General features: G+C 41.7%; 1 protein-coding gene across 2 annotated transcripts in view; it reads right to left on the minus strand.

Moving 5' to 3' along the window:
- The window catches only part of LOC138166865 (syntaxin-2-like), a 51783-nt gene extending 42907 nt beyond the window's left edge, over positions 1–8876 (minus strand). The window contains exon 1 of one of the 2 annotated variants that reach the window (XM_069095729.1): positions 8739–8876. In XM_069095729.1, coding sequence (XP_068951830.1) covers positions 8739–8768 — 30 coding nt within the window. In that variant the 5' untranslated portion in view covers positions 8769–8876. The remainder of the gene's footprint in view (positions 1–8738) is intronic. The other variant, XM_069096478.1, reaches the window with a different exon arrangement.
- Between the last annotated feature and the right edge of the window lie 9151 nt (positions 8877–18027).

The raw sequence follows: 18027 nt of genomic DNA on the forward strand, positions 1-18027 counted from the left end.
ACAAGCTAACAAATACATACAATCAAGCTGCGGTTATTCAGTTGTTCATGATCCATCTGGGGCTTTCTTGGCAGAGATGCTGGACCGGTTTTCCATTTCCTTCTTCAGTTCATTTTACAGATGAGAAAACTGAGGCAAACAGGGTGAAGTGACTTGCCCAGGGTCACATAGCTGGTGTTTAAAGGTCAGATCTGAACACAGGAAGAGGAATCTATCTGCCTCCAGGCTCAGTACTCTATCCACTCTGTCACTCAGCTGCCCACAAACAAGCTATACACAAGATAAAATTGAAATAACTGACAAAGGGAAGACACTAGAATTGGGGGGGGGGGGCAGAGACTTGCCTTTAGTCATAGAGCTAAAAGCTGAGCCACGATTCAAAATCCTAATTCTAGTGGGGTTGGTTTTTTTTTCATTAAATCATATTGCTGCCAAGATACATATATATATTAATTTATCAAAATTAGAGAGAAAAAAGGAGTCCCTGCTTCCCAATTAGTCAAGGGTTATTTTGTTGTCTATTATTAAATCGCAAATCTAAATACATTTTTCCAATGCTTTCTCTTTTTCCTTTCATTAAATTCTTTGGAAAATTTTATGAGTATGATGTATAAAACAACCCCTAAGTCTCCCAAGAATTAAAAACAAGTATTATACACAGAGAGTAATGGAGAAGTACATAGTGGGGGTGAGCAGGCTGCCACATATAACCAGAAGAGAAATACCAAAGAATAGGGCATCAAAGATCCACTGCCTAAGGATAAAATAAGGATTGCATAAGAATAAGAAAGGCTGGCCAATCATGTTGTAAGAGCAAGGGGGGAGAGATGGAGGTCTATCAGGCTCCACTGGACCCCAGTACTACCAGGACATCAGGACAAAGTAAAGAAGAACATTCATACAGTAAACCCCCAGTAGTGACCTTTAAGGAACGGGCTGTGATCTTTGATGCTAAAAAGTCCTTTAAGTGACAAAGATCCATATAAGTATTGGACATGCAAACATTATAGTTTTTTTTAAAGAACTATAAAAATACTGTAAAAACTTAAAAGATTTTATTGATTTTAGAACATTCCCCAGGAGGTTGGGGGGAGGGTTGAACCAAGACAGCAAAGTAAAAGCAAGAACTTGGCTGAGCTCCAGCTCCAACTACCTCTAATACCTGTAAAATATAACTAAACAAATTTTAGAGCTACAGAACCCACAAAGTGACAGAGAGAAACAAATCTGCGGAAGGCAGCCTGGCAGGCCGACAGGAAGGGTCTATAGCACCACACTGGGAGCTGAGCACAGTCGGTCCAGACCCAGGATGGTCCTGACCAGTGGCACAGACCAGCCAGAGCAGATTTCAGGAGAGTGAATCACCAGCTGCTGTGGCAGTTTCCAGACTTAACAACCCATAAATGCCAAAGATAAAGTAAAAAGTCAGTAGGGAACTCTGTTGGAACTGGGTGGAGAAGAGCACAGTCTGGCCCCTGCCACTGGGGCGAGAGGTGGTGGAGGGGGGTGGTGGCAGCTGCAGCTGCTGCCATGTGGCCACCTCTGAAGTTACTGCAGATCCAGGGGGACCAAGAAACCATTCAGAGAGTAATCGATCTTGCTTTGATCTGCTTGGATCTGGGTCGCTGTCTTGGATGGTGGTCCTGGGGTGTGTGGCCAGTGTGCCAGAGCTTGTGGTGGTTGTAGAGAGGGCGCCCTCCCCAGGCCTCTGACAACTGCAAAAACCCCAGCAATTTGGGACTTAGCTCTCTCCACTCTGGAAGCAGAGTTCTACTGTGGCAAAGAGCTCAAAAGTCAAGTAATTGGCTGGCAAGATGAGCAAGTAGAGGAAGAACAATCAGACCATAGAATCCTTTTTTAGGGACAAAAAGGATCAAAACATAGAACCAGAAGAAATCAAAACTCCTGCATCTAAAGCTTCCAAGAAAAATATGGGTTGGTTACAGGCCATGGAGGAGCTCAAGAAGGATTTTGAAAATCAAGTAAGAGAAGTAGAGGAAAAATTAGGAAGAGAAATGAGAATGATGCAAGAAAATCATGAAAAGCAAGTCAATAGCCTGCTAAAGAAGACCCAAAAAATACCAAAGAAAATAACACCTTAAAAAATAGACTAACTCAAGTGACAAAAGACGTCCAAAAAGCCAATGAGGAGAAGAATGCCTTAAAAAGCCAAACTGACCAGATGGAAAAGGAATTTCAAAAACACACTGAAGAGAATAATTCCTTCAAAATTAGATTGGAGCAAATGGAAGCTAATGATTTTATGAGAAATCAAGATACTATAAAACAGACACAAACAAATGAAAAGAGAAGGCAACATGAAATATCTCATTGGAAAAACCACTGACCTGGAAAATAGATCCAGGAGAGATAATTTAAAAATTACTGGATTACCTGAAAGCCATGATCAACAAAACAAGCCTAGGAATCATCCTTTAAGAAATTCTCAAGGAAAACTGCTCTGATATTCTAGAACCAGAGGACAAAAAAGAAATTGGAAGAATTCACCCATCACCTCTTGAAAAAGATCACAAAAAGAAAACTCCTAGGAATATTATAGACAAATTCCAGAGTTCCCAGGTCAAGGAGAAAATATTACAAGCTGTCAGGAAGAAACAATTTGAGTATTGTGGAAACACAATCAGGATAACATAAGATCTAGCAGCTTCTGCATTAAGGGACTGAAGGGATTAGAATACAATATTCTGGAGGTCAAAGGAGCTAGGATTAAAATCTAGAATCACCTACCCAGCAAAACTGAGTATAATGCTTCAGGGGAAAATATGGTCAGTCAATGAAATAAGAGAACTTTCGAGTATTCTTGCTGAAAAAACCAGAGCTGAACAGAAAATCTGACTTTCAAATACAAGAATCAAGAGAAGCATGAGAAGGTAAACAGGAAAAAGAAATCATAAGGAACTTTTTAAAGTTGAACTATTTACATTCCTACATGGAAAAATGATAACTGTAACTCAAGAGACTTTTCTCAGTATGAGGATAGTTGAAGGGAATATATATGTATACATATAGGAGGGTGTATGTGTGTATGAATACATATGTGAGTGTGTGTATACATGCGTACATGTATACATAGAGGGCACAGGATCAATTGAATAACAAAGTATAATATCTAAAAAATAAAATTAAGAGGTGAAAGAGGAATATAATGGGAGGAGAAAGGGAGAGATAGAATAGAGTAAATTATCTCATATAAAAAAGTCAAGAGAAAACTATTACAATGAAGGGGAAGAGCAGGAAGATGAAAGGGAATGGGTCAACCTTACTCTCACTAAATTTGGCTTAAGGAGGGAATAACATACACACTCAACTGGTTATCTTACCCTACAGGAAAGTAGGGGATAAGGGGATAAGAGGGGGGATGACAGAAGGGATAGCAGATTGGGGGAGAGAGTAGTTAGAAGCAAACATTTCTGAAAAGGAAGAGGGTCAAAGTAGAAAATAGAATAAGTGGGGGGTAGGATAGGATGGAGGAAAATACAGTTAATCATTCACAATATAACTACTATGTAAACGTTTTGCCTAACTACACATATGCAACCTATACTGAATTGCTTGTCTTCCCAGTGGGGGTGGGTGAGGAGGGAAAAAGGGAAAGAATCTGGAAATCAAAGTTTTAAAAACAAATGCTAAAAAAATTGTTTTTTTATATGCAACTGGGAAATAAGTTATATAGTCACTGAATATAGAATATAGGTATAGAAATCCATTCTGCCCTACTATAAAGTTGGGGGGAGGATGGCGGAGGATATAAAACAGAGCAGACTGGAGGAAGGGGTATTCAGTAGGCTCGATATCTTGGGGTGGAAGTAGGGAAAAGATGGGGAGAAATTTGTAACTCAAAATCTTGTAGAATTGAATGCAGAAAACTAAAAATAAATAAATAAAAGATAATTTTAAAAAAAAGAACATTCTTTGACATAGGTATTCCCAAACTGCTGTTATATACTTACGTATTTTTTAAATGCATAAAATCTTTTAATTTTTTAGTTCTCTAAATACCCATATCTCACAGAACACGAGGTTTTAAAACAACAGGATTACCAAGTGGAAATTTATTTCCCAGAAATTAAGTTGTGGGTATTCCTTTTTAAAGGAAGGATGAAATAATGGAAGACAAACAACCCAGGACATGTTTGTGCATGCTAAGGGTACCTGTATTACAGTCAACAAGACAGGTGAAACTCCAGTAGAGACCCCTTTGGGATTCCCTCATTTGATGGTAAACAAAATAGTGCCAAAGTAGAATTAGCAGCCAGAATACTGTAACCTTGAAGGAAATCTGAAACAATCCTTTAAAGCTTATTCGTTTCAAGTAAAATCGTTTCTATAACACATTAAGAAAAAAAAATCTATTAAAAAAAAAACAACTTTTCCAAACATTTCTAAATCTTAATGTACTGTTTAACTTCATCTGAAGCCTAGACTTTTAAAGATCATGGGGCACTTTTCCCCTTATTTTGAATTGTATTTACATTAGCCTGGCACATTTAGCAATCCACAGACCTGAATTTCATCCTACAAATGCAAAATAACTATTTCATCATTTCCTCGGGCTTAATGGAATAGTGAACACCATGCACTTACTGAGTATGATCAGCAAGACTTCATCTTTTAAAGCAAGAAAAGCAAAAACATTGGCAACTATTATCTTCTAGAATGAAAAGCTTAAGATTCACATCCTCACAAATATTTATTTCACTATTTTTCCTAGAGTCTTCATCTTAATTCTAAATGCCTGGATCCAAGGATTTAGAAAAGAAAATTTGAGACTTTTTTTTAAAGTTTCTCTGTTTAAGATAGATATATTCTATATATATTCTATATCATAAGTTAAATGTGTACATATGCATATGTAAATATATGTAAAACAAAGCTTGGGAATTGCACAAACCAATGAAATCTCATCCAAGTTCTTATAGTATTATTGTCTCCTCTTTGTCATTCATCGACTGTGGTCCCAACAATTCAATAGGTGCCTCCAACAATGTTTCTCCTAGAACCATCCATACCAGAGACATCAGTCATGTACCCAAATAACCATTACATCCCTTAAGGGCAACTAACTCCAATTAGTCAATATTTAAAGGAGCTTTGATTTCATCAGTATAAATGCTTTCCACCACCACTGTAACACATCCCCTCTATGGTGTGCCAAGTTTTTCAAGAGATGCTGTGGCCCCACTGAAACCAATCTGCTATTCAGCTTCACCAAATCTACCTACACTGTTCTGTGGGTGAAAGACAAACAAACCATTGACAGGTCTGTTCTCAAAAGCCTTTTTGGTGTGGTAGGACCTTCTAAAGCTGGTACTCCTCTTATATACCTTAGGGATCCAATTACTACCTCTAGACCACTATGAGGCAATGAAGGTGGACCTCCTGACTCCAGGCCCAGCACTCTATCCACTTCCCTACCTAGCTGTTCCTAAAGACATATTTAATGTCCTAAATTTGCCCTTAAATTTTACCTAAGGAAAAACACCAGACATTCTTCAGGGGGACTGAAAAGTCTTCCTCCCTCACATCCAAAAGGATATATGCAGCATTAGCACATTCTGAGTTTATCTATAAGCCTAGAGATGTTCATATGTATGTGTATAGGTCTGCATATGTCTATGCCTATATCCATCTGTAAACATTCAAAATAATACCCAGGGAAAGTATTTAAAAGCAAAAAAGATATGAGGACAGATCGATTTAAAGTTACTTTTCATTCTATTATGACTTATTTTCCTTTATTCCCTACAATGATGAAGGTGACTATTTTTTGCTACAATAGCCATAAATAACGTTTTCAGTGTCAACGAAAAATGCCTTCTATATCATAAATTAATGAAACCCAACTGGTAACAGTTCACCATGGCTAGTAAGGATATTTCACAAACAACATTTCATAAATATTAATTGGCTATGAGAAAGTCAAGATAGTTTATAATTGAGAAAGGGAAAAAAGGAAGAGGCATCCTCATCGAGGCTTCCTCAGTCTAGCAAAGGAAATATTCCTAGTGTCTCCTATGGGATGTAGATAATTCTTACATATGATTGCCCTACACTCTCCTAGAAACAAATCATTTAAGAAATTCTCCCTCCATTCCACTAATGTGAGTTTATGTATCTACTAATATTCTCTGTAATAGCAACGGGCAAAAAAAAAAAAGGAAGGATAATGAAAAGGGCAGTTTCAGAGAATCATAGGAAGACTTTTGTGAATTGATGCAGAATAAAGTGAGCAGAATCAGGGCAAAAATTCTTACCCTTTTAACACTGAAAAAAACAAACAATTTTAAAAGACTTAAGAACTGTGATGGGTGCTGTGGTCAACCATAACTACAGGGGAATGAGGTTAAAGACAAAGAGAGGACTGCCTCAATATGCAAAATAACACAGTCTTGGACATGGCTAATGAGGAACTCTGTTTTGCTTGCCTATGCAATTTGTTACAGTGGTTTCTGGTTGTTTTTTTTCCCCAGTAGGGGTAAGATGGAAGGGAGAAAAAAATAAATGCTTGTTAATTGGAAAAAATAAACATAACTTTGAAAAATAAAAGTAAAACTTATTTTTAAAGAAAAACCGGTTAATACTTGGAAAGTCCTTTAAAAATAGAAATGCTCTATTAATGTTAAGTATAATTTATGTAATGTGACCACCAAGTATTTTCTCAATGACTTCAAGAAACTATCATTTTAATACATTTTTTCATAAAATTATTCCTATTTTCAACTTACTACTTTTCTATCACCAAAAAAAAAGCCTGTAGTCAATATCATTTATTGAATTCCTACTATGTATATACAGAATACTACACTGATTGCTATAGGAGGATAATGAATAAATACTCAAGAGTCAGCTCTCAAGAAGCAGGCATATATATAATGTATATCATCACATTCTGATACTTTGACCGAACAATTTACAACAAGGGCAAAGTGATTTTCAACAGTGAAGTCCATCTGTGCTTAAGTGCATATAGGCCAGGTAAAAAGGGCGAGCTCAAGCCCTGGCTCTTCTGTGCTCCCTTCTGTGGACTCCTTTGTGCTGCTACTACCTCTGACACGCATTTGACCTCTTCCCTGTACCTATCCGTCTTGTTTCTCCTACTGCACTGCTAGCCTGAGAGCAAAGACCCTGGTACATTTTTCTTGTGGTCTGTCAAGGGAATTTACGAGGGTTCAGAGGCCCTGTAATCCAGACACTGAGGTGCAATTAATTCATATCCCAAACCTGTCTAGAGATTCACAAAATACCAAGCTACATACTGTGAATCCAAATAAACTATAAATTAATAGAGTTAAAGCTTGGAAGAAGCCTTAGGGATAATCTAGTCCAACCCTCTCACCTGATGAGGGAGGAAACTAAGGTTCATAAAGAAGTGACATGCCCAAGGTCACAGGCAGGAATCCAGGTCCTTTGATTTCAAATCTAGGGTTTAAATTTAGGTTTTAAAAGTGGAACACATCTAAAGACAGTCACCTATAGGATTTAAGGGTACTGCTCCCACCCTATTCTATAACTAAAATCAGATTATGTCTGACTAGAAAAATATCAGAGCCAACTTGTCCACCCCCCACCTGACCATGAACCCCCTCCCTATTCAGCATCCCCCAAAAGTGATCCTCAGCCTTTACCTGAAGACCTACAGTGAAACAGAACCCATCATGTCACAAGGCAGTACAATTTACTTTTGGACAGCTTTAATTACACACAGGTCCACAGATCTATATAGAACTATTAAGAGATCTCCCAGGTCATCTAACACTTCCATTTTACAGATGAGGAAACTGAGGCCCTGGAAGCCTAGATCACACTGGTAGTAAGCATATGACTTTCAATCCTTGTCATCTGATTCCAGTCAGTTAACAAGCAATTATTAAGCACCTACTATGCGTCAGGCACTGTGGACACATACCTTTCCCCCCAAAATAGGCAAAAAGAGCCCCTGCTCTCAAGGAGTTGACAGTCTAATGTGAAGGAGACAACCCGTAAATCACCATATTCATACAAGACCTTCAGAGTAGATGGAGAGTTGCCTCAGGGGGAAGGGGTGGGCAGAGGGAAGCGGGGCAGAGGGGCGCACTCTCCAATAGAGGGGGGCACCACCTAAGTGACTAGGTCCACAGGGGCCCTACAAAGCAGATGGAAAGTCTTCTCAGAAAGAAAAGGGCAGAGAGGCGCTCACTCTCCAGTAGGGGATGGGGAGAACATCTAAGTGGCCAGGTCCATAGGGGCCTCACAGAGGGAAGGGGGGCAGAGGGGCACTCCCTCCACGAGAAGGGTCATCTAAGTGACCACCGGCTCCACAGGGGCCCTACAGAGCAGACGGGGCGCAATGGCAGGGGACCGGGATGACGCAAGGGTGCAGCCCCGCTGCATTCCCCGGGGAGCCCAGGCCCGGAGCTTGCCCCCGCCCCTCTAACGGACCCGGCCGGACGCGAGCCCGCCCAGGGTGGCCTCGGCCCCGCTCGCCGCTGCCCTCCTCGGGACACTCCCCTCGCTTATCGGGGCCAGCAGAACGGAGCGCCGGGCGGGCTCCAGATGTGCGAGAGTCCGGCCCTACGGGTCATCGCTGCCCCGCGTGCCCCCACCGGGGGACCCCTCCGGGCCGGCTCCAGGGAAGAGGCGGGGAGCGAAGCCGCACGGCGGGGGGTCCCGGCCTCCCCTCCCCCTCCCCCCAGCCCCGCGACGTCGGGCCCACCCCGGCCGGACCCCCGCCCGCTCACCGCTGTCAGGTCCGGCAGCCGGTCCCTCATCCCGCCCCGGCCGGCTCCGCGCCCCCTGACGCCCCGGGCCGCTCTCCCGGGGCCGCCTCGCTCCGCTCGGCTCCTCCGCTCCCTCCCCGCCGCCGCCCGCAGCCCGCAGCCCCCGCCCGACCCGATGCCACGGCAACCACGGCCAGCCCCCGCTCTGCGCATGCCCGGCCGCGGGGCCGGCTGTCCCCACCCCAAACAAACCGCGGCCGAGCCTGCCAGAGGGCTGCAAGCCCGGGGGCGGGGCCGGGGGAGGGGGCGGGGCCGCACCGCCCCCCCCCCCCCCCCCCCCCCCGGGCTGGGGGGGGGGGGGGGGGGGCTGGGCCCCCCGAGAGCAAGGCGGCTGCTTTGTTGTGCCAGGGGGGTGCGGAGGCCGGATCGGGATGGGTGAGGTGCAGGGACCTGACCCTGTAGTGCTCGTGCTGTAGGGGACTCCCGGGTGAGTAAGCGCCTTTCACTTTCCCGGCAACTTAGACTCTTACTGGAAAAAAGGAAGAGGAGTAAATAAAGACCTACTATGTGCCAGGCGCTGTGCTAAGCGCTTTACAAATATTACATCATTTGGCCCTCACAGCAACCCCGGGAGGGAGGCCCCTGATCATCCCCTTTTATAGCCTAAGGAAACTGAGGACGCTGTGGGCAAGAGACTTGCCCAGGGTCACACAGCTAATGAAAGCCTTAAGTCAAATTTGCTCCCATGTGTACCTGACTCTAGCCACTTCAAGACCTAGATGCCTACCTGGTTGCCACCCTAGACAGGTTAAATCCCTAGTGCGGGGTCACACAACCAGTGTGTACTAAAGGTGGGGCTTGGATCCGGGTCTTCCTGACTCCACAGTTAGCTCTCCATGCACCTGGCTGTGTCATACACACACATACACACACACATATGTATATGAGTGCGTATGTGTAAGTCCCTATGTATATATGAATACAGATGTGGTTGTCGGTTGTCCTTCCTTATGGAAGAGGACCATACTGACATCACTGTTAAGTTTCAGCGTGTCCAACTGTGGTCGGAATCCCACTGCAGGTCAAGCACAAAGAGTCCCTGGCAACACTTGGGGTGGATTCTCCAAATTTGTGCATCCTGTGTTTCCTTTGAGCTGTCTCAATTCTGCTTTGCTCACAGAGCACAGCACCTTCTCTGACGTGGGCATGCTGAGCGGTCCTGTGCTGGTATCTCCCATGTCACACAATCACTTCCAAAGTTCTTGAGAGTGTCTTTGTATCACTTCTTCTGACCACCATGTGAACACTTGCCCTGTGTGAGTCCTCCATAAAATAGTCTTTTTGGCAAGCAATGCAAGTTTTGCATTCCAACAACATAGTCACCCCATCAGAGTTACACTCTCTGGGGTTGATCCTTCACATGGAAGATGACCGTCTATCTTACAGCCAGTGTGGCTTCAGAAAGGGTGACGGAACAGTCAATATGATGTTTGCTGCCTGACAACTCCAGGAGAAATGCCAGGAGGAGAATAGAGGTCTGTACACAACGTTTGTAGATCTGACCAAGCCTTTGATACTGTCAGTCTTGAGGCCTCATGGAAAGTTGTGTCAAAATGTGGTTGCCCTGAGAAGTTCATTAGCATTGTACATCAACTCCATGGCAGCATGCTTGCCTGGGTTCTGGATAAGGGACAATGCTCTCGTGCTTTCTCAATCACCAATGGAGAGAAAGAAGGCCGTTGCTTGCTCCCATGCTTTTTTAAAAAGCATGATATTTTCAGTCATGTAGTCAGATGGTTTCAATGAGATTGAAGGTTGGCTACCACACTGATTGTAAATTCTTCAACTTGAAAAGGCTACAAGCCAAGACTAAGTGGAGGGAGTATTGATGTGTATTCAGATGTGTATTTGCAGATGTGTATTCAGTGCAGCCTCTGAAGGTAAGATGCAACAAAGTGTGGATCAGTTCCTTACTGCATGTTCTAATTTGGCCTAACAATTAACACTAAGAAAATACAGGTGCTCCATCAGCCACCACCATTCATATGTTACAACCATTGGTTGCAGCAAATGGAGAAGTTCTGAATGATATGGATAAGTTCACTTACCTTGACAGTGTACTTTCCAGGAATGTACACATTGATGATGAAGTCGACCCATGCATTGCCAGAGCTAGTCCAGTGTTTGGGAGGCTCTGAAGGAAAGTGTGGGAGAGAAGAGGTATTAGACTGATGACCAAACTGAAGGTCTACAGAGCAGTGGTGCTGACCTCATTGTTGTATGACTGTGAAACCTGGACAGTATACCAGCGCCATGCCAGGAAACTGAATGGCTTCCATTTGAATTGTCTTAGGAAGATTTTAAAGATCATGAGGCAGGATAAGCTACCAGATACTGAGAGCCTTTCTTGAACTAAACCGCCAAGCATTCAAATTCTGCTTCAGAGAGTGCAATTTCAATGGGCTGGCAACGTTGTTTGAATATAGATGCATGTATGTATCTAACTCCATAAGGGAAAATAATTGTGTCATTTTTTTTTCTGAAGACCTATCTGGGCTTGACTCATTCTCTATAAGGTTGTAGGCAAGTCATGGGGCCTCAGTTTCCTCATCTGTAAAATAAAAGAGTAATATTACATGATTGCTAATATTACTTCCAGGCCTAAATCCTATAAAAGTACTTGGTAAATCTTGAAAGGGCAGGGAAGGGAGAAGGGGAGAGGTGAAAATTACTCATCCTACCAGGTCATAAATTTCATGAAAACAGGCAGTAGTATTCAAACATACTATGTCTCCCAGGCTGCCCTGTGATTGAGGTCCTGCATCGGACACATACTGGTTATGAGTAAGTCACTTAACCATTCAGTGTTATACAGGGTGCCCCAAAGTCTGGACACATAGAAAATCTCATTAACTATGCATATTTTCAAGAAATGAAATGAATGAAATTTTCAACAACATTTTATTTAATTAGCATAAATTTTAGCCACGACAATTTGATATGGAATAAAAGCTTTCATTAGCTATTGGGTACTATTTTCCATAGTAATGAGATTAATTTTTAATTAATGAGATTTCTATGTCTCCTATGTCTTCCTATGAAATCACGTGACTTACCTAAGATCATGCAGATAGTAAGTGACAGAACTGGTATTCTAACTCACATCCTCAGAACCCAAACTCATTTATCTTTTCATTACACCATGTATTTGAACAACACAACACTACAAAAATTTATTTAAAAAATGATATAGTAACTGATAAACAAGGGAATTCACTGAAGACTTTTAGAGGAGTGATGGAGCAGCTTATTAGAAAAAATTACACTTGCAGCTCTGGGAAAGGAAGGAAGGAAGGAAGGAAGGAAGGAAGGAAGGAAGGAAGGAAGGAAGGAATTTGCTGTGAACCTTCACAGTTCTATATGTCTCTTTTGCTACCCTTCTCACATCCTAACTTGTACCATCCCTATTTGTGTATTTGTCTTATGCCTCTACTGTGAAATTCTTTAGGGCTGGTACCACAGCTTTCTTTTCTCTATATTTCCCATACTTGCCAGGTTTACAGAGGCCAGGCTTTGGAATTAGGAAAACCTGGGTTCAAGTCCTTTTTCTGATACATATTGACTGTTTGACCCTGGGCAAGTCATTTAATCTCTCAGTCAACTCTCTAAGATTCTAAATTGCAGGGATTGGGCTGATCTGCTTGGTGGAAGAAGTTTCTCATCAGCACTTCCTACACTGATAGAATCACAGGTCTGATTTTTAAAAATAGTATAATAAGATTTGCAAAGTACTTTCCTTACAACAACATCATTGTTGATATTGCAATCCTGCAGTAGGTATTACAAGTAGTACTTTTCCCATTTTCCATCTAAGTAAACCAAGACTCTGAGTCTACTTGTCCATAGGTACCAACCCTGGGCTCCCATCTTCAGGGCAGGCATGCTATCTGCTATACTACTATACTATATTTATTGAGCCACTGTTTTCTGTGTTGTCTATACAGGAGTTTGAATTCAGAAGTTGTTAACTCATAAATAACATGGAAAGTGAGTCAAAATTGGATAGCGAGGTGGCACAGTGGTTAGAATACCAGGCCTGGAGTCAGGAAGGCCTGAGTTCAAAAATGGACTCAGATACTTATATTAGCTGTATGACCCTGGGCAAGCTGTTTAACCCTGTTTGCCTTAATTTCTTCACCTATAAAATGAGAAGAAAATGGTAAATAGAATCTTTGCCAAGAAAACCCCAAATGGGGTCATGAAGAGTCAGACATGACAGAAACAACTGAACGATAACAAAAACGTCAAAGGCAGCATATGACAGGTGTCCAATTACCTCTTTTAAACTGTATTTTTTAATAATATTGGACAATTTCAATGATTATTAAATATTTACACTACATAAAATTCAAAAGCTAGTTCTGCAAATAGAGAAATTTCCTTTTAATTTTTTTATTATGGATCTAACATCAACAAAAACATTTCAATATGCAAAAAACAAAAAAACAAGGTTTGATAAGAGCCCATGAACTTTTTTTTTTTTTGCTTTTTGGAGGGGCGATTGGGGTTAAGTGACTTGCCCAAAGTGACATGGCTAGTTTTTGGGTTAAATATCTAGGCCGCATTTGACCTCAGGTCCTTCTGACTCCAGAGCCGATACTCTATTCACTGCACCACCTAGTTGCCTCTGCCCATGAACTTTAGACATACACAGTTCAGGTTTTTAGGTATATATAAATTTAGCTGGATTGTTACAAAATTACTTTGTGTCACTTTTTGAACCTTTCTTGTTGTGTTGTTTTCTTCTGTGTTTTTTAAATGCTTTATTAATGTTCTTGTAATGAGACTTGCCCACCATGGAGCATGCATGGAGTTGTTTCTGTGAGGGTCATCCCACAGAAGATTCTCTGAGTTGCCCTGGACACTTCCAGGAAAATATATGTTCACTTATTTTCAAATATCACAGCAAACTGTGGGTGATGCCTTGGTCTCTTACTCCATGAGAGCTGAAGGGAAGGTAGGGGAGGTACAGATCTATGTGTGAACCATGGAAGATTGGCTACTAAGCCAGGATCAATGGCCCATTCAGTGGAGCTTAAAAAGGAAGTGATTACTCTCTGTTACTCTCTTCTTGAGAGGTGATATGATATAACTCTGGGACAGCAGATGGACATTCTTCACCTCCGCAGAATGGCAATTGCTCCCCCATGGGTAGCTAAAGCAAGGGGCTGTCAATAGGCATCTTCATTGACACATTTGAGGCCTCCTGCTTGCTCAGGGCTCAGTGTTTCTGGAAAGTATGGCAATTTAAAAAGATAAGTTCAGGCGACCCTTTAACAGTCCTTAACATCTCTCAGCAAGTTGATCTTTTTTTTCCATTTAAATTTTTTTTTTCAGCAAGGTGATCTTGATCCTTGGCCTCTGCTTATCTTCTCTGTTTGATGATTCTTTGCCTGATTATAAATGACTGAGCAGTGAAGCAAAACTGAACTGCTCCAGGGTTGAAGGAAACCTCATGAATTTGAGAGGTCAGGAGGTAATGGGTGTTGTTGTTAGTTGGTGCTGGCTGTACTGTTGGAGCTGCCCACTCTACATTCACTCCAGAGCTTCTTAGAACAGAAGACAACCGCTAATAAGAGGAAGAATCTACTCCTTGATCTGATTTGCCAGAAGACATGGACCTGGAGAGAATTATTTAGATAGTGCAGAGTTGAGGTGAAATGTAAAATGTCTGTCAAGCTGTTCCACAAATTGCATTGTCTTTTTTTTAGATTAAACTTCTACAATATTATTTCTACATAAAACACTAAAAAAATATATTTTTCTTAAAAATTAAATGATGAAATACCAGTTCTTCCCCAGTGATTTGCTTATTGAATAAAGGTACATTTTTTTGTTCACATTTACCTGTTTATTAAAATTGCTGTCAATGTTCATTAAAATAAGCCCTCCCCTGAAAATAAGCCCTCTGGTGTTTTTCTGTCCAAAAATATAAGACAGTGTCTTATTATCGGGGAAACACGGTAAGTACTGATATGAGGAAAGACAAAAATAGTCTCTGGCCTCAAGTATCTTATATTCTAAGGGGGGGGTGGAAGATAGCATGCAAATAACTATGTACATATCAGGATAGATACAGGGTTACTAGAATTAATCTCAGAGGGAAGGATCTAGCATTGAAGGAAATTGGGGAAAGGTTTCTGGAAGAAGATAGGATTTAAGCAGAGGCTTAAAGTATGTCAGGGAAATCAGGAGACAGAGAGGAGGAAGAAGACTTCAGGTATGGGGACAGCCAGTAAAAAAGCACAAAGTCAGGAGATAGAATGATGGAGTGTTGTATGTAAAGAACAGCGAAAAAGTCAGTGATGCTAAATTGAAGAGTAAGTGGAGGGACACAAAGCATAAGGAGGGGAAGTTAGGTGGTACAGGGGGTAGAGTATCAGGTCTGGAGTCAGGAAGACTCCACTTCCTGAGTTCAAATCTGGTGTCTGATACTTACTAGCTGTGTCACCCTGGGCAAGTCACTTAACCCTGTTTGCCTTATCTGTAAAATAAGCTGGAGGAGGAAATAGCAAACCATTCCAGTATCTTTGCCAAGAAAACCCCAAATGGGGTCACAAAGAGTCAGATCTGACTGAGACAAATGAACAACGACAAAGCATAAGTCTGGATGTGTAGGAAAGATTCAGGTTGCATAGGCTTTAAAAGCCAAAAAGAAGATTTTCTATTTAATCTTGGAGGTAATAGGGAGCAATAGGAATTTATGGAGTAGGAGAGTAGACATTCAGACTTGCCTTTAGGAAAACCACTTTAACAGCTGAGGGGAGCAACAGATTGGAGTGGGGATAGACTTGTGGCAAAGAGAACAACCAGCAGACTCTTGATAGTCGTCCAGGCTTGAGGTGATACAGACTTATATCAGGGTGGTGGTAGTGTCGGAGGAGAGAAGATTATATTAAAGTAGAATTGATAGGACATGGCAATACATTAGATATGGGGGATGGGAGAGAGAGTGAGGAGTCAAGAATGACATGTAACTTTTAAGTAGGAAGGAAATTTAGAAGACGGGGAGATGTGGGAGAAAGGAGAATCAATTCTGTTTTGGACATGTTGAATTCAAGATGTCCAAACGGCAGTTTGGAGGTATGAAGCTGGTGTCCAGGAGAGAGGATGGGGCTAGATATCTAGATCTCAGAATCACCTGCCTAGAGATGGTAAATTCATTCATGGTCACTGATGCGATAATGAAGAGAGATCTATAGAAGGAGAAAGGAAATGGGCCCATGACAGATCTTTAAGGGCCATCTAATGCCGAATTAACCTGGATGTAATTTCTAGCAAAGGAGATGAAGAAGCAGCAGACAGCCTGGTAGGAATTCAGTCTGAAAAAAGTAATGTCATGAAAATCTAGAGAATAGAGAGTATCTAGGAAAAGAGGGTGAGCAGCATTAAAGGTTGCAGAGAAATTCAGAAGGATGAAGACTGAGAAAAGACCATTGAATTCGGAGATTGAGAAATAACTGGCAACTTTGGAGAGAGCATTTTTTTTTTTTTGCTTTTTTGGAGGGCAATTGGGGTTAAGTGATTTGCTCAAGGTCACACGGCTAGAGCAATTTCAATAGTATGATGAGGTCAGAAGCTAAACAGCAGAGAATTAAGAAGAACATGGGGGGGGGAGGGCGGCTAGGTGGCGCAGTGAGTAAAGTGCCAGCCCCTGAGTCAGGAGGACCCGAGTTCAGCTGTGTAACCTTGGGCAAGTTACTTAACCCCAAATGCCCTCCAAAAAGGAAAAAAAAGAACATGGGAAGAAAGGGAGTAGAATCAGACAGCTTTCTCATGGAGTTTAGCCATGAAATGGAAGGAGATTTGAGACGATAGAGAGCAGAGATAGATCAAGTGAGCATTTTAAGGAGGAAGATTTTGAGCAGGGTAGTAATAGAGTCAAACCTGTGCTTTTTCATTTTAGCACCTATTTACATGATTGCTTGGTGAGGAAAGATAACAAGCATTTATCAGGCAAGCTATGCCTAGGGCATAGGTGCTATCCATACAAAGACAAAACTAAAAAGGTCCCTGTCCTCAGAAAGCTTATAGTCTTTGGGGGAGGGGGTGAGGATAGGCAAAGAGTGGATGCAACATTTTTCAAGATAAGTAAGTTCGAGTAATTTGAAGGAGAGCCACGAACAGCTCGGAAGATTAGGAAACATTGAAGGTGCTCCCTGAAGATGATATCTGAGCTGAATCTCAAAAGACCGGAAATGAATTAAATTTATTTTTAAGAATAGAATTCTTGTTGTTCAGTCGTGTCTGACTCATCATGACATTATTTAGGGTTTTCTTGGCAGAGATACTGGAGTGGTTTGCCATTTCCTCCTCCAGCTCATTTTACAGATGAGGAAACTGAGGCAAACAGGGTGAAGTGACTTGCCCAGGATCACACAGCTAGTAAGTGTCTGAGGCCAGATTTGAACCTAAGTCTTCCTGATTCCAGGCCTTGTGCTCTATCCACTGTGCTACCTCGCTTTCCCTTCTTATGCTTTACTACCCTCCATTTACCCTACAATCCAACATCACTGGCTTTTTGCTACTCTTTACATACAACACTCCATTATTCTTTCTCCTGATTTTGTCCTTTTTGCTAGATGTCCACACACATAAAATCTTCTTTCTCGTCTCTGTCTCCTGGTTTCCTTGACATCCTTTACCTCTCAGCTCAAATCCTACCTTCTGCAGGAACCCTTTCCCAATTTCCCTCAATGCTAGGTCCTTCCCTGAGATTACTTCCAGTATACTCTGTATCTATCTTGATACATATGTAGTGATTTGCATGCCACCTAACTGCCCTTAAGAGTTGACTATCATAAGTCGATGATAAGCAGAATTTAAATTGGTTGGAATGTTTTGATGCCTTTCTTTTTAGCTAGAACAAGCATTTTTTCCCCACAAGATAGTAAGGGAAAGAACTGGAGGACTTTTTAAAGAGGAGACAGCTAATATGGATATATGTTTTGCATGAATTCATACACATAATGGGTATTATATTTCTTGGTTTCTCAATGAATGTGGAAGGGGAGAGGGCGGAAGAGAATTTGGAACTGAAGATAAAAAAATTTAAGTAAATAAGAAAGAGAGAGGAGAGAAAGAGAGAGAGAGGAGGGAGAAAGGGAGAGAGGAGAAAAAGAGAGAGAGAAAGAGAGAGAGGAGGGAGAAAGGGAGAGATGAGAGAGAGAAGAGGGAGAGAGGAGAGAGAGGAGAGAAAGAGAGAAAGAGAAAGATAGAGAGAGAAGGAGGAAGAGAGGGAGAGAGAGAG

Source organism: Petaurus breviceps, unplaced genomic scaffold (assembly GCF_028583685.1).
Source record: "Petaurus breviceps papuanus isolate PSGF00001 unplaced genomic scaffold, PetGlider_PUasm1.0 100, whole genome shotgun sequence".
NCBI lineage: Eukaryota > Metazoa > Chordata > Mammalia > Diprotodontia > Petauridae > Petaurus > Petaurus breviceps.